The following is a 26,450-nucleotide window of genomic DNA, read 5'->3' as shown; positions in this document are numbered from 1 at the left end:
CCCAGTCAGCGCTCATGTAGATTTCAAGAGGTGGGGAGATCGCCGCCGACTAGGGCCCCCCCGGGCCGTCCGGGGCGCCAGGGACAGCAGGATTCACCCCCTCCGGCAGCCGCGGCCGTTCCACTTCGTGTTCCGGCCCGCGACGCGGGACTTGCGTAGCTGGGATCCCCGGCCGGGAGTCAGGAGAGCCGCCGTCAGGGCATCAAGGGAACACCGCTCAGGATCGCCGCCACCGATTTCGGTCCGGATTGCAGGAATCGATGCCTCTACGTCCGGGCAACCCCCGCCTCAGCTTTGTCGGTCCAGGATGTCGGCATTATACGGATGAACTGACTGATTCGGCGTTCGGCCGGCAGAGCCCCGTTACACGGCGGCCATCTTGCAGCTCTGCTCGGCCACGCCCCCCCATCCCGAGCCGGAAGACTTGGCGGCGTGTTTTGGAGCCAGAGGGCGGGGCAACATAAACATCTTCTCGGTGCCGACCGTGGCCCGAAGGCGAGGGTGGAACTAAAGCCTTTTGTTGGGTTGATTTGGATTTTGGGGCAAGGGGTGTTCGGTACTCACGGGAAGTTGACCATGTGGTAAGTAGTCTTCCATCTTAGAGTCAGATTCTGGAATACATGCAAGTTCTTCTTGTTCTTCCTTGGCCCCTTGTGCATCGAATTCGTGCTCGGATTCTTCACCGTTGAGTCAGACGATCGCGGAGCGTTTTCTTCGATCTAAACGATCTGCACGCGTCGCAGTCCTGTTTGTTGTGCTCCGGAGACAAGCACAAGTTGCACACTTTGTGTGAGTCGGTGCACACATACTTCACGAAGCACCGAGGGCAGAATTTGAATGGAGTCTGTTCCGTCGACTGAGAGCCGGACCGACGCGGTTAGGCCGTGATGGCCTTCCCGAAATTTTCCGATCTAAATAGAGGTTTTCCTCGACGGATACGATACGCGGAAAAGTGGCATACGCGCTCTAAACAATACCGATGTGAGCAGAGTCGATTGCGCAGCTATACAGGTCTGAACCAGACGGTGGAAAAAAAACAATGGAGTAGAATGCCTATGCGCACTATCACCGAAAGGAGTCACCTACCTCGTGACTGGAAAGAATTCTTCGAAGAAAAACAACTTGCAAACATCTGGACCCAACACTAGATGGCAGGAGTATGCAAAGCAGGTGATCTACAGGTCACATGCTTCGAAAACACTATTTCGGTAAGGAGTAGTGTAAGATTTCAGACATAGTTATGCTGCAACTTACTTGACATTTGGACATTTAATTTGGAGTAGCGTGTTGAAAAAATAATTAAAGATGCTGAAAAGCACATTTCAAAGACACTGTTATCCCTTAAACATCACCAGGTATAATATCAGTTATGATAAGGCAACAAGGCTAGAGTCCACCAATTACTTGTCTCTTGCTAATTAAGAAGCTAGATTGAAATAATCAAAGATTGGAGACATTTTCACATGGTAACATTTCTTTGCCTTTAATATGTCAATTCAACAAAACATATCTGCGGGTTTACACTTTTCAAAATATATTGTAACAAAGGATTGTAGAAAAAACGGTTTCTCTAAATGACCATGTTCCAAAGGCAGAAATGCACAACTATAAGGTAGCAATTTTAAACAAAAAAAATATATAAACAAAAAAGCTACATAGAATATAAATACTGAACAATAGTTATCCCTCAATTTTGGATTCAGTTTGGTCCACAAAATAAACTGTTTGCAAGTACAAAAAGTATCTCCAGGCTTGTAATTGGCATTGGGTGGCTGAGAGTGTCGAGGAACTGATCTGAAGATGCTGACATTGCCAGGATACACACTGATTCCCTGAATCAACCAAGTACTTCCCCACGCTAATGAAATCTTACAGTGGAAGCCTCACAAAAAGATTCTAAACCGTTATTATATTAAATAAAATAATCTGGCATCAAACGTAGGCTTAACAACCACGAACGGAACTTTCACCACACACTACCAGATGCATGTGGATAATTTATGCCAGCATTGCTTACGCATACATATGAACACAAGGTGAGGCTCTCCGTAATAAATCCTGTGAGAAACAAAACATCTCATGCGCAAATCTCCAGCTTCTTGCTATGCCACAATAAACCATAATGCACTTCCACTCCTCTCAGCCATAATGGCCTTTTAGTGAAGGCATCTCTTACATAGGATGGGATTCCACAATACATGCTACTAGACCAGGAAAAGCACAGTTAATTTCAGAATACACAAGACCCTCCAATTCATAACATCCCTTATGTTGGCAGGAAAGGTGGGAGTGATCTTGTTGAAGACCAATACCTTCTTCCAGGACCTCTAGGTTCAGATGCAATTAAACATTATGTAATTGATCAGCTCTTTCTAAAAGTCTCTTAGAACTTATAAAAAGACAGGTCAACATGAGGCAGCACACACAGTCTGTGCTGAACCATCAGTCAAAAGAGCAGGCTTCTTCTATTGGTAGTAAGTCAGCCAGCCATAGGTCAGAGATCTTCGACAGAAGCGGCAAGATGAACCTTCATGAAGCATTAGAACTCATATTGTGCAGTCTCTAGTGTTACGTATACTAGACTGGGAACGGCATTTAACCCTCCAAAACATCTGACAGGAGAGAATCTTTACATAGCTGCCCAAGATTCTACGCTAATTCTTCAAGGCATCTAAAGATAAAATATGGAGAAAAGCGGGTGCTCACTCTTTATCAACACAACTTATGGTCAGCATGCTTAATCCTATTTGATATAACATACTACCTCACAGACAAGTTTGATCCCTTCCACTATAACTATCCCATACCAAATGAATTAGAGGTTCAAAATACACTGCAGTTAATGAAAACACTTCTCTGTCAACACGCTCAGCCTCATGTTCCGTCTATTACCAATCAGTAGCCCGCGCCTCATAGCTCACACCATACAACACTAGAAGTAAGGAGCAGTGTTAGAATTTCAAAAGGTGTGCATTAACGTGCTACATGAGAGATCAAACAGTAACTTGCCTAATACATATCACCCTTTCTTCCATATTTCTTCCAACAAAGTGGATGTGAGGAAAGGTATATTAACAATTTCTACAATAGTTATTGCACAACCCAAAAAAGTAGGAGAGATGAGAAGGGTCAATGAGGTTTTAGATTGAGAGAATATAAAGCTGAGGGCTATAGCCCAGAGGCAATATGTTAAGCACCAAAAATGAATCAATTCTTGAGTAAAAATTAAGTTCCACATATCACGTTCTTGGCTCAGACTTTACGTGGCTTGGTACTAAAATTGGTGGTAATTTTAAAATGTCACAATGTAAAGTGTACATGTGCGCGCAGGCAGAGGGAGGGTGAACAAGGTGTTACAGATTGTTTAATAGGTGGAAGACCAAAGCCAAATGGAAATAATAGAAGAAATGGGAATTTGAAAATGGCAAAAAAGAAGTGTTTGATTTGAGGATGTCCTTGATGAAGGATCACCTCGGCATTAATACATATTGGTCTTTTGCCCTGGAAACAGGGTGGAAGAACTTTGTTACCATCTACATCAACAAAAACTCTACATGTACAAAAAGGCATAGAAACCTATAGAAATCAGTCCCTTTTGCTATCAACAAAGGTGTACGCAGTACAGAATACATCCTTGCCATAGATAAACCCAATACATACAAACATAGATATTGATACAGTACATACAGAGAGTACAAAAGAATATATGGCAACTTAAGGCACTTGTTTATATACAAAGTACAATTTGTGAATCAAGGAATAAAAGATTGTGCAAGAGCAGTAAAGCTGCAAGCGTGGCACTGAAATGGTAACTTTTGAGTTTTGTCATCCTATTACAAAATCCTTTCAATAGGATTTAGAATGGATGGACTTGGTTCATTGGCAGTCAGTTAGGAAATTTGAATGCGAGAGGTTGGGGGAATGCAGGACCACAGAAGTAGACGAGCACTGTATACCAGTCATTTCAAGGGGACGCTTCTCGATACACAGCTTGCTCCCAGATGCAGCCCCATCCTGTGTCAGTATTACAAACGCGCCTTGCTTGCCACTACACATGATGCATATGTCAAGGCACACTACTCTTCCCTCAACAGATGCAGTGATACAATCTGGCACTTCTAACTTAGTAGTATTCTTGGAACGTTTGAAGGAGAGACAAACTTGAGAAAGACCAAGACAAGTGTAACCTAGAGTGCCCTTGGTCACAGTGACCTGGAGAAATAAAATTTGAGGACATGGAGGAAAACAATATCAAAAACACAGGTAACTAAGGGACCATAAAAGGTCACATGTGCATTCAATCTTAAAGGGATTCTGATTCACCTGATCGAACCTTTAAACCTGAAATGAACCTTAAAGTATCTTCTGTCCCAAGCCCTGTGACAAGCTGTTTACTGGCAGCCATTCTGGTACTGAAATTACAAGGCACGATGAAGTAAGTAACGTTTTTGTCGACTACCACAGATCATCAAGGCCTGAAACTAACATTATGTTTATGGGCTAGACTAAAGTGACACTTAATGACAATCTTTTAGCTCATGAGTAACATGTAGAAAGAGAAGTGTGTGAGGTAGCATTTCCCTAACAGGAAAATTGATTTTTCCTGTGTCCCCCCATGCATGCTGCATTTGAGGCCAGACCGACACTTCCAACCTAATGCATTGACCAATAGTCTTTGGTATGGAGATGTGCTGATCTACAAATAAAAATGAAACAAAATTATAGGCATATTGGCAAGGACTGCTGAGGGACTGCAAGGCAGTAACTTGAAAGGATTGGTAAATGCATCTTTAACCATAAGTGGCCATGAGTCAAAGTAATCTTTGCCATTATATAAAATTACAATTGTGTTTATTCTCCCTCTACTAGCACAGAAGAGCTCTGTCCATATCTTCTCTAGAGGTGTTGCGACTGGTTTAGGCATTGATATCATATAGCTACAGAGTCATTCAGAATCAAGTGTAAGGCAGTGATACCCAGTGTTTGGAAATTAAGCCACATAAATTTCCATGTATGCACTATGGAAGGTGTATAAACTATACAACTGAGTGGGACAAGGTCTCCTACTTCACTTTATTGCTCTATCAGTTCTGGATTCATCAAACATACAGGGAAAGTGAAGAGAGGGAATTATTTTGAAAAGCTTGCTTGCTGGAAGATTAAAGCTTAGGGGCTCCCAGTGATTTTCTTTACTTTCTAGCCTATAAATAAAAATGTATGTGACAATCAGAAATATCTCTCCTGACATAACTGTATCACGCCTATGCACTATCTATTGCTTGAATGCAAAATGCCATGAAGACAGACTTCATAACGTTTCCAATCCATTGTGTAGATCTTTGTCCCATTTCAACAAAGTGGTAGAAAACATTTGACTATGGTATCCCCTGTATGTATGTGAGAGCACTTTGATGAAACTGTGAAATGGAAGGGTTCAAAGTATACACGGCTCACTTTATCTGAAAAGCCAGCAAGCAGCCCAAATGGGCAGCATGATGGGTTCTCACTGCTATATAACGGGACAAAACTTTTCACCTTCCAGGTGGTTCACTCCTGAAACAGAGGAAAAAGCATTTACTTTGGCAAACCAAATTTCAGTATATCTCAACTAAAGGCTGCATTACAGGAAAAAACATAAACCATGCCTCAAAATGTGTTGGTCAATGGTGTTTCATGGGAGAATCTGTGAGAATGTCCGGATAAGTCTGCTTCTATTAGTAACTCATTTTGGAGTTAGCCTTTTCAGTGAAAAGATTGAGTGGCAGGAAACACTGACTTGGAGCAACATTCCAGGTAGGCGATAACGCAAGACATCAACAGCCAGAAGTAGTTGCAGCGAGTGGACATACAAGTATGTGTCAGTTTCACCTACTGAGGTGTACATCCTGATTCAGGACACCACAAGTTCAGAGCTTGATGCTCCCAATCTTTATGTGATTGCAGATGTCTGAGGGACAGGGACAAAAAGGTTGAGGATAGTGTACGACACTTGACTGCTGTGGACCCAGTACTGTTTAGATTGACATCCACTGTTCTCCATAATGACTAGTGTCTTGATTATCATCCTGTGACAGTAACAGCTCTGCACAACTTAAATTCCTTTTCCAGGGATTCTGAGCAACAAACAAGAGTTTAGCTCTTCATTTCTCCTAGTGTGAGCTTGGATTCCAGAGAAGGATGTTGAGCTGTGCACAGAAGCCAGCCACCTCTGCTCAGTAAGCGTAATAGCAAGGACTTGGTCAGCTCAACAGTAAGGACATTTGCTCAGAGAAAAAGCAGCTATTTGCCCCAACTTTAGAGAACTTGAGCCATTGCTTCAGGAGGCACTTATTTCATTGCACTGTTGTGTTCCCCCATTTAGCTCTGTGGATATGGGGTTGACAGGGGACTGCAGGGTTGTGGTGCAATGCCCGTGGGCAAGATTGGTTTCAAAAACCACTGACAAGAAAAATTGCATTGTATTTAAAAAAAAAAAAAAAAGCATCAAAGTTAAAGGCGAGCAGAAAGGCAATGCAAAGACGTGACTGCACCAGTTGCAATCATTTTGAAGGCAGTAGGGTTGGTGGTAGTCACATTTGTATTGCTTTATGACTGTTTGTTTACGAAGATCCTTTTTAAGGCACGTTTCACCCAGTCGTCGTTTCACAAGCAGAGAAAAAAGGGGCTTTGGAGTCGAGGTAAACTTCAAAGGCCACTCAATTTCTGCCAGGGAAGTTTTGGCTTTTTCTAAGGCGATTTCAGCTTCTTGGGTCGAGGTGAGGTTCCATTCTCAGCTTTCACTACTCCATTTTCATGATAACCTGAATGCAAAAAAGGAAAAGAGGATCATTATCAATGGGCAAAAGCTTATATTTTTCAAGCTAAAACAACTAACAACAGAAGCTGTTTCTCAAAGATGCCGCATGATAAATTAAATATTATTTTAGGAAGAAACGAACCAAGTCTTGAGATGCATATCTATTTACGAGTTCAGTAAACACAGCATTTTTGGTTCAGGGCAAACCATGCTAAATGGTAGCGTTGAGTTAAAAAATGTCAAGGCTCTGCCTTGTAGAAGAGTTCTTGAAGGATTGCTTGGTAAGTGTATCTAGCCTTTGACAAACCTATGGAGGCAAGGGTTCTGGGTCTGAGTGGGCTTGAGCAGAAAAGGGGAGCTAGAGGTTACTGAAGATTGTGGCCAGAAAGAGGGCTCTGTGCTAATGCACAGGTTTTTGGCTAGCAACAATGCCCTAAAGCTATCAATTGTGGAAGACATCACAAAGTGTTCCAAATGGACACACAGTCTTGTGCATTTAGCAGACAGCCATGCTAAGAGCACAGGAGAAACATGCTACATGCAGTAGGCAAACTATCTTCTGTAGTTGAAAGATGATGCTCAGAAAAGGGCTTAGTGATGAGCACATAAGCAAGATCACTGCTAGGTTGAGTCAGAACGCAATGCACGATGCTGTATCACACGTAATGTGATCTAATAGTAACTGGGTGTTTACCTTGAGACTAAGCATGAAATAGCGTATCAAACCAAAAAGAATTCCTGCAGAATTGAGCATATTTATTATATTGAGACAATTCTAATAATACACTTCTGTCCAAGCCCTATACACAAGTGTAGGCACTTCGCCTCAAAACATATAATCACCGTTTATCTGAGCTAGCTTCTCTGCATGGCAAGTTTCTGCTGGATTTGTCATTTGCCACCGTTCTAGTTGCTGAAGTTTTGGAGACCACACGTTGGTTCTTAATAGTACCTTTTCTAGGTCTGTCCAACTCAGGGACTAAACTGAGTGTCCACTGCCAGCCAACTGTAGGCATCTTTCTCTCAATGCAGCTTCCTTATAAGGTACTAGTATTCCTTTTTACTTGGTCATGTTGTAAAATCATACACAAGATTTTGTATGTGTAGAACAAATACATAAGTGTATAGATATTTTAACGATCAGTGATACACTAAACGGAAATTTGCAGTTTTGAAATTGATTTACTCACTCTCATAATTATGCGGTTATGCGGTTGTCCCATGATATGAATACTTGCAAATGTTGAAAGCACCAACAAACCTGACAGGTTACCTAATTGAGAAGATTGAGAAGACCTAAGGGAGATATGCATCTATTTCCTCCTCTGGCGATTCAGCCTCTGTATCTTGCCACATGTATTCTGCCCGACCTGTGTCCTCCTTCAGAGGAACCAGTCTTTCTTCCAAAAAAAGAAAACCTTACTCATCCTCTGGTTGATCCTATAACCGGTCAGCAGTAGTATGTGGGATATATGCCTCCCTTCCTGTTCTAATTCCTCCCTTAGTCCAAATTTGGAAGGGAGCTTGTATGATCTCTTCATCTCATCAAATTCCTACTTTTGCACCCATTTCGATCTCAAAGGACTTTTCCTTGGCTTCAACATTGAAAAGCAACACATACTGACCCTCAGCACTGTAAAGTTTTCACACACTGAGTCCACGTTTAAAGGTATTACCACACTAACAAACAAGTTACTTACCTTCAGTAACGATGTAGCTGTAAGAAACATTAGTAGTGATAGATTCCTAACCTTAGAATTACCCCCAGGCATCAGGCTGGATTCGGAAAGTTTTCGTCAGCAGTACCCCTGCACGTCGGTAGGTGGCGTTGTGCGGCTCCGCATCCGTCGGTGGCGTCGTGATCGCTGGGATGACGTTGCGGCCAGTACTTCGACGCTGCCCACGCGCGCGGACGTCAGTTCTGTACACAACTTTCTGTGCCAGGAACCCAGAGCCACTGATGCCTTGAAACTAGGGCCCTGAAAGGGATGACCGTAACCCTAGAAATCAGTTCGCAGAATAGGGAGGATGGGTGGGGCGGTAAGATCACTATTAATGTTTCTTACAGATACATTGTAACCGAAGGTAAGTAACTTGTTCATCTGAAAGAAACACGTAGTGATAGATTCCTTACCTTAGAATAGATACCCCAGCAATACCAACCCCGGTGGTGGGTCTGCATACCAAAATCACACCAGAAAGTCCTAAAGAACAGAACAGCCAAAAAAGCAGTCTCTCTGGACTTGGCTGTCTAGGCAATAATGTTTTGTAAACGTGTGCAGCGAGGCCCATGTAGCTGCCTGACAGATGTCTTGCAGGGGGACACCCCGTTCCAATACAGTATTGGCTGCAGTTGCTTGAGTGGAATGAGCACGCAGCCCCTCTGTAGGCTATTTTTTAGCCAAAGAGTAACAGGCTTTGATGAACAAGAAAACCCAGCGAGAGATAGTCCTCTTGTGCACCGCCCGACCTTTCTTGGTGCCAACGTAGCCAACAAAGAGTTGGTCGTCCACCCGGAAATGTTGTGTGCGATGGAGGTAAAACGAAAGCGCACGTTTTGGGTCCAGACGGTGGAGCCTTTCTTCCACTTAGGAAGGATGTGGAGGAGGGAAGAAAGTGGGCAAGGTAACAGTCTGCCCAATATGAAAGGCCGTGACAACTTTTGGCAAAAAGGAAGGCCGGGGCCGGAGTACCACCATGTCCAGATGAATGGAAAGGAAAGGAGGCTTACAAGAAAGAGCCTGGACCTCATTCACTCGCCTAGCGGACGGTGATGGCAACCAGGAAGGCAGTTTTCAGAGTCAAAAGACGAAGAGGACAGTTGTGAAGAGGCTCGAAAGGAGCGCACATCAGATAAGTTAGAACTAGATTCAAGTCCCACTGTGGCATCAGAAACGGAATAGGAGGGAAAAGGTGTGTAATGCCTTTGAGAAATCTATATACAACAAGAGACTTGAAAAGAGAGGGCTGATCAGGTAGTCTGAGAAAGGCCGAAATGGCAGAAAGATAGCCTTTAATAGTGCCCAGAGCAGAGCCCTGCCGGGCCAAAGAAAGAAGGAACAAAAGGACCTCGGAAAGAGGGGCAGAAAGGAGAGCCACAGCCTTTGTGGTGCACCATGCCACAAATTTGTTCCACCTGCAGGCGTATACCACTTTAGTGGAGGGACGCCTGGCTGCCAGAATTACATCACAGACTTCAGGAGGCAAGTCAAAGGGAATCAACTGCCGCCGCTCAATCTCCTAGCAAGGAGGTGGAGACTGAACAGGTTCGGGTGCAGAACCGTCCCCTGTTGCTACGACTGAAGATCCTCCCGAAGAGACAGACGAATCGGGGGATCCACGCTCATACTGAGTAGCTCGGGATTCAAAACTCTTCGAGCCCAGTCCGGCGCCACAAGAATGACTTGGACCCGGTCACGCCTGATCTTCTTCAGCACTCTGGGCAGAAGTGGTATAGGCAGAAAGGCGTACAATAGACCACAACTCCACTCGTGACGAAAAGCGTCTCAGAGAGTGCCGCCTTGGAAATTCCAACGCGCAGAACTGCTGACATTGCGCGTTCTCTTTGGTGGCGAATAGATCTAACCAAGACTCTCCCCACAGTTGAAAGAGACCTTGCGCCACCTCCGAGTGAAAACACCATTCGTGATCCATCATGCAATTGCGGCTGAGCTTGTCTGCCCTGGCGTTCAGTGAACCTGCCAGGTGTTGAACCACTAGGGAAATGCCCTGATGTTCCAGCCATGTCCAGAGGCACAGAGCCTCCTGACATAGGGTCCACGACCCCACCCCTCCCTGCTTGGTGCAATACCACATGGCGATGGTGTTGTCCGTGAACACCTGCACTACGCTCCCCTTGACAGAGGGAAGGAATGCCTTCAGTGCAAGACGGATCGCCCGAAGCTCCAGAAGGTTGATATGGAGCTTGGACTCCGCTGGAGACCAGAGGCCTCTGATCTCCGCCTCTACCATGTGGCCACCCCATCCCTGGAGGACGCATCCATCATCACCGTGTGCTCCGGTTGGGGAAGGGACAGGGATCTGCCGCTGACCCAATGTTGGTTCATGAGCCACCTCTGCAATTGTTGTGCAATGCCCTCCATGATCTGGACGTGTCTGGACAGGTCCCCCTGATGCTGCGCCCACTGGAACTTCAGGTCCCAATGCATATACCATCTGGCATGGTTGATCAGCAGGAGGCCATGAGGCCCAGCAGCCTCAGGGTCATCCTGACCGAAACCCAGGACAAGGGTTGAAAGATCAGAATCATAGCCCGAATGTCCCGGACTCGCTGTTCGGGAGGATAAACCCGAAACTGCACCGTGTCCAGAACCACTCCGATGAAAAGAAGCTTCTGAGAGGGTACCAGGTGCGACTTCGGCACATTGATGGAGAACCCCAGCAAATGCAGGAGGTCGGCCGTAGTCTGGAGGTGGGAGACGACTGCCTGGGGCGAGCCCACCTTCAACAGCCAGTCGTCGAGAAAGGGGAAGACTGAAACCCCTGATCTGCACAGATGAGCTGCAACCACGCCATCACTTTCGTGAACACCCGAGGGGTGCTGGTAAGGCCAAAGGGGAGCACGGTGAACTGAAAGTGCTTGTGGCTAACTGTGAACCGCAGGTAACGCCGGTGGGCCGGCAGGACGGGAAAATGAAAGAAGGCGTCCTGCAAGTCCAACGCTACCATCCAGTCTTGCGGGTCTAGGGCAGACAAGACCTGAGCCAATGTGAGCATCTTGAACTTCTCCTTCCGGAGGAAGCCGTTGACGTTCCGAAGGTCTAAGATAGGACGCAGGCCCTTGTCCTTCTTTGGAACCACGAAGTAGTGGGAATAAAAGCCAAGACCTACTTCGGGCATCGGAACGCGCTCGATGGCCCCCATGGCTAAGAGGGCTGCAACTTCCTGCTGGAGAAGTGCCAAGTGATCCCCCGACATGCAGTGGTACTGAGGTGGCATGGCTGGAGGGGTAGTCTCGAAGGGGAGGGAGTAGCCCCTTCGGACAATTTGCAGCACCCACTGGGGTGCGCAAGTGGGGGAGATGATGGCGAATCCGTCCGCCCACTGGTGTTTAAGGGACCTGAAAGGACGGACTAGGAAGGCTTAGCAGTGGATGCCGCAAGGGTGGAGGTGGACTGACCCGCCCGCTGGCCCCCTGAACCGCCTCGACAATTCCCATGTCCGCGCTGAGGTCGTTGCTGTGCCGGCCTGTGGTTCGGCGCCCCTTCCGCGACTACGAAAGGAGAGAAAGGCAGAAGTTGGTGGAGGCCGAGTAGCCGACAGGCCCAAGGACTTGGCCGTAGCCCGTGAGTCTTTCAAGCGCTCTAGCACACTATCTGTCTTATTGCCAGAAAGGCGAATGCCATCAAAGGGCATGTCCATCAGGGTATTCTGGACATCCCCCGAAAAGCCAGTTCTCAGCCAGGTGTGGCGCCTAAGCGCCACAGTCGTGGAAATCGCCCTGCCCAGCGAGTCGGCGGAGTCAAGCCCACAACGAATGGTGAACTTGGCTGAATCTCTCCCAGAAGCAACAGCTTGGGTGAGCACTGTCTGGACCTCCTCCGGACAGCTAGGCAGCACTTGCGCAACCGTGTCCCACAGAGAGTGGGAATAATGGCCCAAGAGGCATGCGGTGTTCACCGACCGCAGCCCTAAGCTGGCAGATGAAAACAGCTTCTTGCCAAGCTGCTCCAGCTTCTTGGATTCCCTATCCGGAGGTGCGGAAGGGAACGCGCTTTGGGACGCAGAGGCCTGGAAAACCAAGCTCTCAGGAGTAGGGTGTTGAGAGAGGAAAAGGGGGTAGCCCGGAGCCGGGCGATGGCGATGGGCCAAGTTCCTGTCCACGGGAGCCCCTGTGTTGGGCCTGGACCAGGTGCCCAAAAGAACATCAGAAAGTGCGTCATTACAGGGCAGCAAGGGCTCCGAAGAGGTTGCTGCTGGTTGGAGCACTTCTGTCAGGATGTTCGTCCGGACTGCCACTGTAGGGAGCTAGAGGTGGAGGGCCTCGGCCGCCCTACGCAACACCACTGCGTAGCCTGCTCCCTCCTCCGTAGCCACGGTAGGAGGAGATAGCATGCCAGGGTCCGGCGATGTGTCAAGACCACTGGCTTCCCCCAAATCCTCTGCCCAGTCCGGATCATGAGCACAATCCTATGCGAGAGGGTCCTCGGCCCCTCCCAGTCCTCCCCTTCCTCCGAAGTCTGTGGAACAGGCTGAAAAGACAGAGGACGGACATAGGGAAAAATCCCATAGGTGCCGGATCGACGCCGATCCAGCTCTGTGTCCGGTTCAGGGCTGAAACCAGGGACAACGTCGCCCCGAGGAGCGGGCGACGTCGCAAGCGGTGCCGGTGTGGTCGACGTTGGTGGAGGCGTAACAAGGTCAACCGGGGTCCGATCCTGGATCGCATGGGGTCCTGCGGCGCCGGAGCCGTTGGTGCCGGAGCATGCGGCGATGGAACAACAGGACCACCAGTCGGGCCTGCGGGGCCCAGAGGCGCACCGGCAGGGCCAGACGGCCCAAAGAGTCAGTCCATGGCAGCAAGAAACTCTTGCACCTGGGCAGGCATCGCCACCGGACCCGGGAAGGGCGGGTAGGCTGGCGGCGACATCACAGGCTCCGCCGGAGCTGCATGGGTGGCACCACCCGCACCCTCAGCTGCGTCGCATGACGGGCGAGGGGAAGTCGAAGAGCAACAACGCTTCTTCGACTTATTTTTGGAAAAGCTTCGACTTACCTGACCCAGAGCGCGAAGACTTAAATCCAGAAGAATGATGGTGACGACTACACGACCGGTTCCTCGACCTCCCATGGGACTGGGACCTTGAACGGCGCAGAGCCTACTGCCGGACTTCCAGCAACTTTCGGGACCGCTCCCGCAAAGTTTTTGGTGCCATGGCCCGGCAGTCGGGGCACGACTTGGAGTCGTGGTCGCGCCTCAGGCAGTAGAGACACACTCTGTGTGGGTCCGTCACCAACATCATGCGGTGACAGTCTCCACAGTTCTCAAACCTGGGCATCCCTACGGCACCAGGAGTCGATCGACTCCGTAAAATAGGAGACAAAAAGCCTCAAAAAGCTCAGTCAAAAAAATGACTGGGGGTACTAGCTCTTCCCGGATCTGCGCTTGCTGGGGCGGAAAAAGGAAGAACTGACGTCAGCACGCGTGGGCAGCGTCTAAGTACTGTCCGCGACGTCATCCCGGCGATCCCTTCGCCAACGACGGATGCGGAGCTGCACGACACCACCTACTGACGCGCAGGGGTACTGCTGACGAAAACTTTCCGGATCCAGCCTGACGCCTGGGGGTGATTCTAAGGGGTTGTATGTCGTTACAACGCATTCCGTTGCAACGCATCCATTACAACGGAATGCTATTTCCACGGACAACCTTTACCACGAATATTCCTTTACCACGCATACTTTTACAACGATTTTCGTTGTAAATTCATGCATGGTAATGGCATACTCTTGGTAAAGGTTATAATATATATATATATATATATATATATATATATATATATATATATATATATATATATATATATATATATATATATATTTTAACTTTTATTCCCCTTACCTCTTCACGTCCTCTCATCGATCTTCCATGATGACGTTCTACGTCGTAAAGAGGAAGCGTCATTCCGTTTCCTCCAAAACGACGCAGATGGTCTCCACTTCCCGACGTTTCAACAGGTTCTTTTTTTTTTGGGGGGGGGGGGGGACCGCTTTTTTCACACACATTTTTTTTTTTCGGGGGGAGACCCACCCCCCAAGCCCCCTTTTTAGGTCTCGCGAGCCAAAGGCTCGAAGAGTCATTTTATATGTGGGATTTTCAAAGTGCTACCCACAGTTTTGGCTGGCCTAAACCTTGAGTGCACGATCACATGCACGTGCACAGCTGCTCCCACTCCCCCCTCCCTTCTAGCTTTCTTTCACTTTAGCCGCTCTGCCCCTCTGCTCCTTCCATTCCCCCCTCCCTTCTCACCCAGCCCTTTGATGCTCTGCTCGATTCGCTGCTCTAGGAGTGACCTATAGAAAGGGGCCATCTGTTTGTAATTAAAGTCGCCACGCGCGCTTGTTTATATTGCTCTACTCTCACTCCCCTGCCTCTCTCGCCCTCGTTTTCCGAAGCCAGGGCGCATTTCATTTGGAAATAAATTCCCTTTATTGAAAGAGAAAGCACGTGGAAATTGAACCCTTACAAAACACGCTTATGCCGAGTTTCGTTCAAATCCAGTAAGTGCTTTAGGATGTGCAAACAGAGGCTGCTGCAGGGAGCCGGCATTAGATGCCACCTGGAGCATATGCCGGAGATTGTCTCCATCACTACAGCACTGGGCTGAAATTATAAACAAGAGCTGCTTTTCATCATGCTTGTTTTAATGCCTACATTTCTGCTGTCACCGACACCCCAGGAAAAGTACTAACTGCAGAAACTAATGGTACCCATTACCTGCTATCCATGCTCGCGGCGACGGGGAACAGCATCGCGGCACAACAGTAAGCAAAAAATGATATCCCGAGTGTTTGTGAGCGGCAGCGCGGGACGCTTTAATAACCAACTGCTATTTTATTCTTAAATAACAAACCACGATTTCTACATAAAAGTAAGCCATTTGGCGCGGAGAGCGCTCACCCGGCGCCGCCACGGGAGAAGAGTTCAGTGGGACACTGGCCAAACCATTCCAACGCGCCTACAATTCACGCAGAGGACGCACGAACGTCACTGCCAGAGCTCTTATAGTGGAAGTGTCTGTGAAAAATTACTCTCCACGTAAAACGTGGACCTTCAATTCGTCCCAGGCTCGAAGCCGGGGGGTCTTTGGTTCACACAACTGTAGTAAACTACTGGCCTAAACAGTGCACATTTCAAGTCATAGGGGGCACAGGCAAAAGTCCCTGGCGGGGTGTCATTGTGAAATCCTAATCCTGCCACCCATGCTGACTCACCTGGAGTGTTTTCCTGCACTGGAGATTCAGGTCAAGAGGTAACGGGACCGGAATATCTAGTTACCACCGCCACCATATCTTGGTTGTCCTTATTCTTGCTTCGATTTTCTTGCAGAACGATATTTCTGTAGTCGACATGCTGACATCCAGCCTATCACATCCTCTGACACGTGATGTACATGATTGTGTACTAGATTTGTTTGAATTATATAGACAGTGAGTGTCTCTCCTCTGCTTCCCTCTCTCTCCTCTGCTTCCCTCTCTCTCCTCTGCCTCCTCTACTTCCCTGTCTCTCATGTGCTTCCATGTTTCTCCTCAGCTTTCCTGCCTCTTCAGCTTTCCTGCCTCTTCAGCTTTCCTGCCTCTTCAGCTTGCCTGCCTCTTCAGCTTTCCTGCCTCTTCAGCTTTCCTGCCTCTTCAGCTTTCCTGCCTCTTCAGCTTTCCTGCCTCTTCAGCTTTCCTGCCTCTTCAGCTTTCCTGCCTCTTCAGCTTTCCTGCCTCTTCAGCTTTCCTGCCTCTTCAGCTTTCCTGCCTCTTCAGCTTTCCTGCCTCTTCAGCTTTCCTGCCTCTTCAGCTTTCCTGCCTCTTCAGCTTTCCTGCCTCTGCTGCTGCCCCGTCTCCTCTGCTGCTGCCCCGTCTCCTCTGCTGCTGCCCCGTCTCCTCTGCTGCTGCCCCGTCTCCTCTGCTGCTGCCCCGTCTCCTCTGCTGCTGCCCCGTCTCCTCTGCTGCTGCCCCGTCTCCTCTGCTGCTGCCCCGTCTCCTCTGCTTCCCCGTCTCCTCTGCTTCCCCGTCTCCTCTGCTTCCCCGTCTCCTCTGCTTCCCCGTCTCCTCCGCTTCCCCCGTCTCCTCCGCTTCCCCGTCTCCTCCGCTTCCCCGTCTCCTCCGCTTCCCCGTCTCCTCCGCTTCCCCGTCTCCTCCGCTTCCCCGTCTCCTCTGCTTCTCCGTCTCCTCTGCTTCCCTGTCTCTCCTCTGCTTCCCTGTCTCTCCTCTGCTTTCCTGCCTCGCCAGCTTCTGTCTCCTCTGCTTCTCTGTCTCTCCTCTGCTTCTCTGTCTCTCCTCTGCTTCCCTGTCTCTCCTCTGCTTCCCTGTCTCTCCTCTGCTTCCCTGTCTCTCCTCTGCTTCTCCGTCTCTCCTCTGCTTCTCCGTCTCTCCTCTGCTTCTCCGTCTCTCCTCTGCTTCCCTGTCTCTCCTCTGCTTCCCTGTCTCTCCTTCTCTGTCTCATCTGCTTCCATGTCATCCCTGCTTCCCTGTCTCTTCTGCTTCTCTGTCTCTTCTGCTTCTCTGTCTCTTCTGCTTCTCTGTCTCCTCTGCTTCTCTGTCTCCTCTGCTTCTCTGTCTCCTCTGCTTCTCTGTCTCCTCTGCTTCTCTGTCTCCCCTGCTTCTCTGTCTCCCCTGCTTCTCTGTCTCCTCTGCTTCTCTGTCTCCTCTGCTTCTCTGTCTCTTCTGCTTCTCTGTCTCTTCTGCTTCTCTGTCTCTTCTGCTTCTCTGTCTCTTCTGCTTCTCTGTCTCTTCTGCTTCTCTGTCTCCTCTGCTTCCCTGTCTCCTCTGCTTCCCTGTCTCTCCTTCTCTGTCTCATCTGCTTCCCTGTCATCCCTGCTTCCCTCTTAGGGGGTAGCACAGAGAGGACTACTGTAGACTCTGAGCTTAATAATTGTCGCTAGCAATGGTAAAATTACATTGTAGGTCAAGGAGAGGATGTGGCTAGAGCGGCCGAGTTTGAAGTTGGAGAACCAACCAGGTTCGAGTCTCGGCGTCAGCTCAAGCACCCTGTGATTCTGGGCAAATCACTTAATATCCCCTTTACCTAACAAAATGAATGTGTCCATCCGTAATGCAATTTATGCTCATGTAAAGCGCTCTGATACTTTATGGTCGAGTTTGCGCTATATACAAGTCCAACAAAAACAAGCATTTACAATGCAATAGGTCTCGCATTTGCGAGAGTTTATGCTATTGGCATTGGAAATGACAATGCCTTTTATTTATTTGTTTAAAAAACCAACACATTAATAAAAGGCATTGCCAATAGCTCAAACTCTAGTAAATGCTTGTTCTTATTGTACCCTTTGACACACGTCTTCGCCGACATTAAAAAAGGACTGAACCGGACGAAGATGAAGACGTTCCAGTGCAGCTTGCGTGGTAAAGTCGGTCGCGGAAGGCATATGCGTGGTAAAGATGCTTACGTGGTAAGTGTACCGTTGTAAACGTAACGCGTAGAAAAGCCTTTGTGGTGAAGGATGTTTTCCATTCTAAGGTAAGGAATCTATCACTACGTGTTTCTTTCAGATATCTTTTCCTTTCAACTCTAAGGCCTCCATTTCTTTCTACTCTCCTTGACTGCGAATTGTTTTTCTGTTGGTGTTGAATGGGCTTTGTCTAAGAATCGGACCCAGTCTGCTCTGAACAGCCACCTTTCGGAAACAATGTAGACCTATGCTCCTATTTTAGGCATCCATTTGGCAATGACTATTTCCGTTGATGCTGTGTCTTCAACATCTGACCCATGCTGATCTCTCTGAGCATCTTCTACCTCCACAACTTTGTCAGGACCCCCGTCATCAACACCCCTTTCAGAAGCAATGTTTTACTTTTGGTATTATGCCCAGCAGAGCTTCCCTCTGGTTTTAACACTGTTCTGGCCCATGTTCAACAACCCTTTAGACTTCTGGTTTTTGGGTAGGTTTAGGCTACACACTTTATGTTTGCCCTTTCAGGAGGTTGAAAAGAGACCTCGCACGGCTATAGTACACAACATGTTATGCATTCTCCATCCCTCATGTGGTTAAAGGACCCCATGAATAAAAGGTTTTCCTTGGTTAGCCTTGACCACTTCATCTTCTCGTTGTCAGCATTAATCTTCAGAGTCCTCACGTTTTCACACTTTTTCTTGGCATTTTCTCTACGTCAATCCTTGTTACAATCTTTCTCGGTTTCTAATTTAGGGGCGGTCCTTCTACTTTCAATGACATTTGATTCAGAGCCCTCAGTCCCAATTCCGAAACTAATGGCAGAAAAAATAATCTGAAGATGGCAATGGCGTATCAACACCTTGTGGGCTATACACACGACATCATAGTGAGCCATCAAGACGCTCGTGCTGTCTGTGCTCCAAAGAAAATGTTTTCAGGTACACAGAGAAAGTTTGCAATCCTAATCACCAGATGCCAAAATAATGCACAGCATAACCTATTCAAAATTGTATCCGGCTTGTCAGGTGTTCTTGACCTACCCACAGACAGTTCGACATTTTTAGGAAGGCAAGGCCTGCGCCCACTGAGCGCCTTTCAGGAAGAATTTCAATAAAGGGTTAAACATTTAGCAATGTGACAAACAACAGATTAGACCCAGTCACACTTTTGAATTTGTTCATTTCGTTTTTCATATAAAGAATACAAAAGACAACAGAGCAGCATTTTCACATATTGACTAATACAATATCATCCAGAGGATGGTGGGGGAAGCAGGTCCTCGTTAGGAGTGGGGTGTGTCAATGTGCATCTTAGAGACCAAAAACCTCCCCCCCACTCATATCATATTACCATGTAGAGTGGTGCGTATGCATAACAGAGGGGCCACACTCTGTACCAAAGTCCATCCCCGCGATTAAGCAAGGGGGTCACCGATAACCTTTACCCGGCCCAATCCCAGGGTCCTATCGGGCGAGGTGTACGAGAAAGATCTACCCCCCCCGCTCACTCTCACTGGTCGAATCCGTGTCACTCACCGCCCCCTAATCTTGTTGCCCATCATGGTCTCCAAGTACATCCAGCATACTCGATCATATCTCAATGTCCCTCTCCGCATGTTCATCTGTACGCACCTTCCCAAGCCTACATTCCTTGGCTATCGCCCACTTCCACAGGAATGCCTTCCATTGAAGGAGTGTCGGCGGTATGGGGCTAGTCCAATGTATAGCTATACGGCGGTGTGCTAATAGTAGGTTGAGCTGGGCACATCTTTAATGCATTTTTCTTCCCTTTGAGGGGCTGAGGTAAGCAAACACAATAGACAATGATGGACTGAGCTCTCCACAGCCACCCTCGTCACTCAACATTTCATCACATACCTCTCCCCAGTACAGCGGAAGCTGTGCACAATTCCAAGCCCCGTGGCAGAAGTCTGCGGGCGTTTTCCCGCACCTAATGCAACCCTGTGATCTCGTGGGATAGGCTCTATGGAGTCGGACCGGGTCAGGTAAGCTTGATAAAGAAAATAAAAGTGCACTAATTTAAAGCAGGTATTGCTTGCCACTTCGCGCACCTGTGCTCGTGCCCTGCGCCATTTGCCGTCTGTCAGTGAAGTACCACCTCGCAGCCCCACGCTTCTCGTCTCATGGCTACTACCCCACTCATGTGTCAAAACATCTTTCGGGAGAAGCGGAGGACCAGGATAGGTGTGGCAAGCGGCTCACACTCGGGAACCTTTAGCACACCGGAGTGCGGCACAGTCTTAGGTTGGACATCCAACACCAAGACAAGTAGGTACCACTGTTAGGGTACTTCTTTCGACAAGTGTGGGTTAGGAAATCCACCCATATTTATTGTCCTGAAGAAGCGCCACGGATCCTTTTTGACCACTGGGGGCATGAAACATGTTGACCAGAGTTTGACCCTATTAAGGGTGCAAAAACCAGACTACTAGGGTACATTACTACCCCATTGGTAGCACTAAACTATGAGGTTTTTTAAGCTGACAGGGGAATTCAGGCATCAAAGAGTAGGTGATATCCCCAATCAGTTTTAACTCACATCACAGCACTCAACACCACCCCACTTAGATACTACTTGCACTCAACAAATGGCAAAAAGACAAAAGATCTCTGCTAAAGTGACCCTTTGGGGGACCCGTAGGACACTACTGCTTTGGCACCATGCCAGTAAGGGCAGCACTGAGTCCTAATGGTTTGTTTTTTCAGCCGAAATTGGCATGGTGTTACCTGCACCATTTTCTAAATCTGTAGACGCGGTAGATCTCTCAAATGAAGCTACCCTAACCATCCTGTGCCAAGCCATGATGCACAGCACAGATACATAAAAGAAACAAAATCCTGGACTTATTTCAATTGTGCTTCGGACTCCACTACAGCCCTGGTCACAGTTTAGAATAACTTGCTTGACACCACAAACCTAGGCTCTCGGAGTATGCACATGCTCCTTGATCTTTCTGCTGACTCCAACAAGCTGCACCATAAATTGTTCTTACCAACACCCTACTAAAATTCTGAATATATGCTCAAATGATTCAGATCCTTTTTGGACAATTACCCCCACAGTGCAAGACTTGAGCACATACCCTCACCCACCTCTCCAATGTGATCTGGAATCTTGAAAGAACCCCCTCATCCTGTTAGACAGCTACACCAAACTTTGGCTGTATCTTTTATGCTCCCCCCACATGAATTTTCAGGCATCCACAGAGGATACACAACTTTACCTTTAAGCCTATTATGGTGAGCATCGCAGTCATACCTCCCATTGCACTGCTCATGACCTTACATCTACTGACACAGACAACACTACAATTGGCATCATGGATGACATCATATATCGCATCATCACTGAATACATCACTGAAGTATTCAATGCCTTTAAACACCAAAAATCGATTGGGCTGAACCTTTGATTGTTCCAACATGTTCTGCGATCGAGGACTGGATTTGCACAGGCCCAGAGTTTAATAAGCAAGTTTACTGAACCACAGTGGTGGTGACCAGTGGGCTCTGCATGCTTGCAAGGAAGGTCTAATAACTTACCAGAGTCCCTCTTTATTGGCTTAGACTGCTGCTTGCTCATGGCTGCAGCAGCGACAGTGGCCCTCTTCCTTGCAGCCTGTTCGTTCCAATACTCCCTCCAACGACGTAGCTGGAAGTGAATGAATCGCCACATCATCCAAGCCTGGGAGAGGCACATCAGGAGAAGGACACAGAGTCTACAAATTACAGAAGCAGAAAATGAGGTCAGAGCACTGCTGAAAGGGTTTGTGTTTTGTACTTTGATCAAGAAACAAATACTAGAGGAATGGAAGTGACGTTCCAGGGTCATTTAACAGGCTGCATTTCCTTTCTGTGACTAATGAGAAACAGAGGTTATAATTACAACAGGCAACAAGGCTATTTCTCAGCTTTTAATGTGATAACCAACTATGGAAGATCTTATCTACCAGGAGGATTATTTTCCATTTGTGTTGCTCTACTCAAATAAAAGCTGATTAGGTCCATAAATGCTGACTTTAACAATTTTGTGGCAATTTGGTTTGCTCGTATTTTAGAAAGCTCATTTCAATACTTTTTAGTTAAGGTTACCTAAATATTATATGCACCAACTGCACAGGTTATCAATTGGCACAGACTGGGTGCTGCTCATATTCTGACACAGGCATCATGTGCGTCACCCAGGCTATAGGTTTCCTGCACTGGACCCCATTTTAAGAACATCAATTCAAAGCTCTCCAGGCAGTACACAGTGGTTCACTCACATGGAAAGCCTTATCCTCCAAAGTTTGACTCAAAGGCTTCCCATTCAGGAAGACAAGATATCTCTGTACTGGCTGCAAACCCAGGGAATGCTCCACTATTGAAGACCCACCTCTCTCACCATTGGTTATGGACCTAGAGCATAATCTTGAGCAATCATGGGCACCTACAACTCATACTTTTATCATCTGCACACTGAGGATGCCATGTTGACAATTTTGATGCTTTATAAATCCCCCCACCATTCCAATATTAGTTGTGTTATATGGATTGATTAACAAGTTACCTATCTTCCGTAACGCTTTTTCTGGAGGATACTCTATCTAGCCTCAGATTCCTCACTTTAAAGCCCCCAGCCACCCTTCCAACAAACACCTCCCCCCTCACCAATCTGTCCACACTATCGGATGGGGGGGCTTCAATAATCAGACTTTGGCAGTGTGCAGATCTCTTAGTTGGATTCTATTTTAATATGGACCGAGCAAGTCGATTCCAAAGAACAAGGAGGGTATGTGGTTAGATAAGAGTATCCACCAGAAAGAGCATTTCCAAAGGTAATTAACTTGTTCATCTGAATGATACTTCTAACAGCAGATTCATCACCTCGTGATGTATGCAGTACCTCAACAGATGGGGAGCCTGCGAAAATATTTTGGTGGAAACATGTGGGTCAGTCCTTTTAAGAAACGCATCACAGGTGATTTAAACAGAGATGGCTGATTAGGTAACCGTAAAAAGGCTGACAAGGCGACAAATAACCTTTTGTCACCACAGCAAGGCCTTGCAAGATCAAAAGCAGTTAGCGGTCACCACTCAATCTCCAAGCATGACATTATAAGTTGTGAAGGACCATGCACTGGTGCGGTGAAAGAAGATCTTCCCGCAAAATCAAGCAGAATTGGAGGACAGATGCTCATGGCCAGATGTTTTGGGCACCATAATCTCCCGGCCCAGTTCGGAGCCATTGGGATTACTTGAGCCCAGTCGTTCCTCATATTCTTCAGAATTTTGTTGGGGAGTGGTAGCGGTAGAAGGGCGTATAGGAGCCCCGACCTCAAGTACAACAGAAAGGCATCTCAGGGGGAGAACTGCTTTTGGAACTTCAGCGCGCAAATGTTTTGACACTGTGTTTTCAGTGGTTGCAAAAAGATTGAGACCGGGTTCTCCCCATCGCTGGGAGATGCTCTCTGCCATCTCGGAGAGCAGCAGCTTTGAATGTTTTGGTTAACAACGCCAGCTGCAGTTCCCCGCCCTTGCGTTTAAAGATCCTGCCACGTGTTATAAGACCAGGGTGATGACCTGAGGATTCAGCTAGCCTCAGAGATGTACAGCCTCTTTGCACAGGACCCAAGACCGCTCCCTAGTTGCAGTACCACATGGCGGTGGTATTGTCTGCTGCACCAGTTTCCCTTTGAAAAAAGGGAGGTAAGCTTTAGTGACAAACGAATCACCTGCAACTCCAACAGGTGGATGTGAAGCCAGGTTTCTGCTAGACTCCTCTGATCCCTACCTGTCACAGTCGGCCTCCCTAACCCAGCAACGATGCATCTGTCACAACCATTAGTTCTAAGTGTGGTAAGGGGAGGAGTCTGTTACCTGTGCCAAAGCAGTCCAGCAACCCCCACTGCAGACCTTTCGCAGTCTCCTTGGACACTTGGATAGAATCTGAGAGGTATGCTTGGTGAGCTCACTGGGATTTCAGATCCGAGTGCAGAACCTGCATGTGCCACCTGGTGTGGTCTACTAGCAGGAGGCAAATAGGTCAAGAAGCCTCAGAGCCGCTCTCATTGAAACATCGGGAATGTAGCCTAAATAACATGGGACAGATGGAAAGTTCAAAACCGCACCGTATTCAGGATGGCTTCAGTGAAAGGGAGCCTCTGTGAAATAATGAGGTGTTATTTTGGCACATTACTTGTAAATCCAAGGTGTGTCAACAGATCGGCCTATGTTTGGAGGTGGGAGGTGGCTCATGACTGTTTGAAGCGAGCCCGCCTTCGTCAACCAGTCGTCAAGATACAGGCAGACTGGTATTCCCAACTGCCTCAGATAGGCAGTAACCACCACCATCACTTCCGTGAACACCAAAGAGGCACTGGTGAAGCCAAAGGTAAACGCAGAGAACTAAAAGTGCTTGTAGACTACCTGAAACCACAAGTAGTGACTGTAAGATTACAGGGCAGGGATGTGAAAACAGGGATCCTGCAAATCCAATGCCACAATCAAGTCGCCTGGATCGAGGGCATACAGAACTTGGGCCAGAGTGAGTTTCTTGAACTTGGGCTAAAGTGAGCATTATAAACCTGTACTTTTTGAAGAAGTTCAAATGGTGAAGGCTCGAACGTGTTGGGTGCTGCAGGGGGAAAGGTAGGTCCCACCAGAGCTCGTCTGTGGCATCACAATATTTGTCAATTAACAGGAGGGCAAGATCCTGGTTTTGCCCAAGTGGGTGTTTGAGGGCCTCATTGAATGGAATTGGTGGGTCGAAAGAGGTCTGCCCTGGTGCAGAACCCAATTCAACACATTTGCTTTAACCGCCACTAAGGAAACCTGGAGGTCAAGAACTTCTGCTGCCCTTCTAATTACCATGGCGAAGAGGCAAATCCCTCCATACAGTGGCTAAGTGGAGAATTTAGTCCAGTATCTGGGGAGGTGTCAAGACCCATTTGCCCCTGGGGAGCTCCAGAAAAAGATTCGTATCGTATATTTGCGATTTGTCATCGACATGTGGCTCCCAGAAGTGTATCAGAATCTGAATGCGGCTGTAGGTGAGGTGCAGCTGGGCAGGATGCCGATCAAGTTCGCAGCAGATTCGCTTCCGAGAACAAAAGAACTATGGGTTCACCCTCTAGTGTTGCTGCCAGTGTCAACATTCACAAAACTGGTGCAGTATTCGGTACTAGGGAAGGTATCTCCCTGGAGTTGGGGTGGAAACCGAAGCAGGGTCTGCAACAGATCTGCTGGCAGAAACCAAACTGGCTGGAGGCCTCCTCAGATCCATGGGGCCAAAGGACCGCCAGAGGGCTCCAGAAGACTACCAAAAGTTCACAACATAGCCTCTTTGAAGCCTTGAATTTTGTGTGACAATGTCGAAGGCCTGGAAACGCTGGCTGGATCGGGACTAGTGATAGAGCCAATTTCATGGTGGGCGACTGAGATCTGGAGTTACCCCGATGTCCATGTGATGACATCTAATAAGTGGCGGGAAGGGGCCGGGGGGACTTATGTTTGGAATTTTTCTGTTTCTTTAATTTACCAGCAGATTTGGAGTGAAGATATCTCTCAGGAACGGCCTTGGGACTGAGAATGCATCCACGTGTTAGATTTCATTTGGTATCGGGTCTTCCATGCCTTCCTATGGTGCATGGTGACAGAGTTTGGCCACGCGGTCCCAGATAGCCTTCGAATTCATTTGAGTACATTTTCTGCTCGACTTCCAAGTTGTTTGAAGATCTGAGACACTGGAGACAGACTTTGTGCAGATTAGTCACTGACATCTGTTTCTGGGGCAAGAAGGAAGAAAGGTGGAGCCACATAACTCCACCTATCTGCGCATAAGGAAAATGATGAGAAAGATCTTCGAATCCAGTCTGGCTATTTACAAGGTGAGGAATCTACAGTTAGAGCATCCATTAGGAATATTTCGCACTTATGTTTGCCTCCACTCTTTATACAACTTGAGTAACACTCCTTCAGCGGGACAAGAATAGCATGAACAGTTGGCTTTATTTTGACTTAACATAAGAAGGCAATATTATTTTAACATTTGCAAAAATATTGATGCTCCTATTACCATTTACAACTCAACTCACACTCAAACAATATTTTAACATATCGGGTTACCACCCACTATCCCTGGCTTGAAGAAACAGTTCACCAGTTTGGGCCACAAGAATGAAGACTCAGGACTATGACAGGTGGATTCTGGTGACACTTTCAAACGAAAAGAAAAGAGCAGCAGGTCCACTGATCACATTGTACATGTAAAAAGAGTTTGACATGTCATCTAAGCTTGCCTGCTTCACAGGCACATAATGAAAAATAATTTAATTCGAGAAATGTGCGGTCTGTTTGTTCATAGACTTTTAGCCCCTGGTTAGCAGGCCAAAAAGCCAGTGGGGCATCAGAGGACCTACCTTCACTCGCCCTGTGATGATCAACCTGCTGAATAGTAATAAAATACCCATCGACTTCGATAGTTCTGTGCCTGCAAACATGCTTACC

The 26,450-nt window shown here is 47.5% G+C and overlaps 1 protein-coding gene across 1 annotated transcript in view; it reads right to left on the bottom strand.

Annotated features, from left to right (window-relative positions):
• Positions 1–1,456: 1,456 nt before the first annotated feature.
• The window catches only part of TRAM2 (translocation associated membrane protein 2), a 263,049-nt gene continuing 238,055 nt past the window's right edge, over positions 1,457–26,450 (bottom strand). The window contains exons 9-11 of the mRNA XM_085610442.1: position 26,450; positions 21,507–21,682; positions 1,457–6,800 (exon numbers count right to left, since the gene is read on the bottom strand). The exon at position 26,450 is cut by the window's right edge and continues 143 nt beyond it. Of these exons, the coding sequence (XP_085466568.1) occupies positions 6,727–6,800; positions 21,507–21,682; position 26,450 (251 nt within the window). The 3' untranslated portion in view covers positions 1,457–6,726. The remainder of the gene's footprint in view (positions 6,801–21,506; positions 21,683–26,449) is intronic.

This window comes from Triturus cristatus, chromosome 6, assembly GCF_964204655.1.
Source record: "Triturus cristatus chromosome 6, aTriCri1.1, whole genome shotgun sequence".
Classification (NCBI taxonomy): Eukaryota; Metazoa; Chordata; class Amphibia; order Caudata; family Salamandridae; genus Triturus; species Triturus cristatus.
The sequence above is the reverse complement of the archived record's forward strand: the minus strand, read 5'-3'. Positions and strand labels throughout refer to the sequence as shown.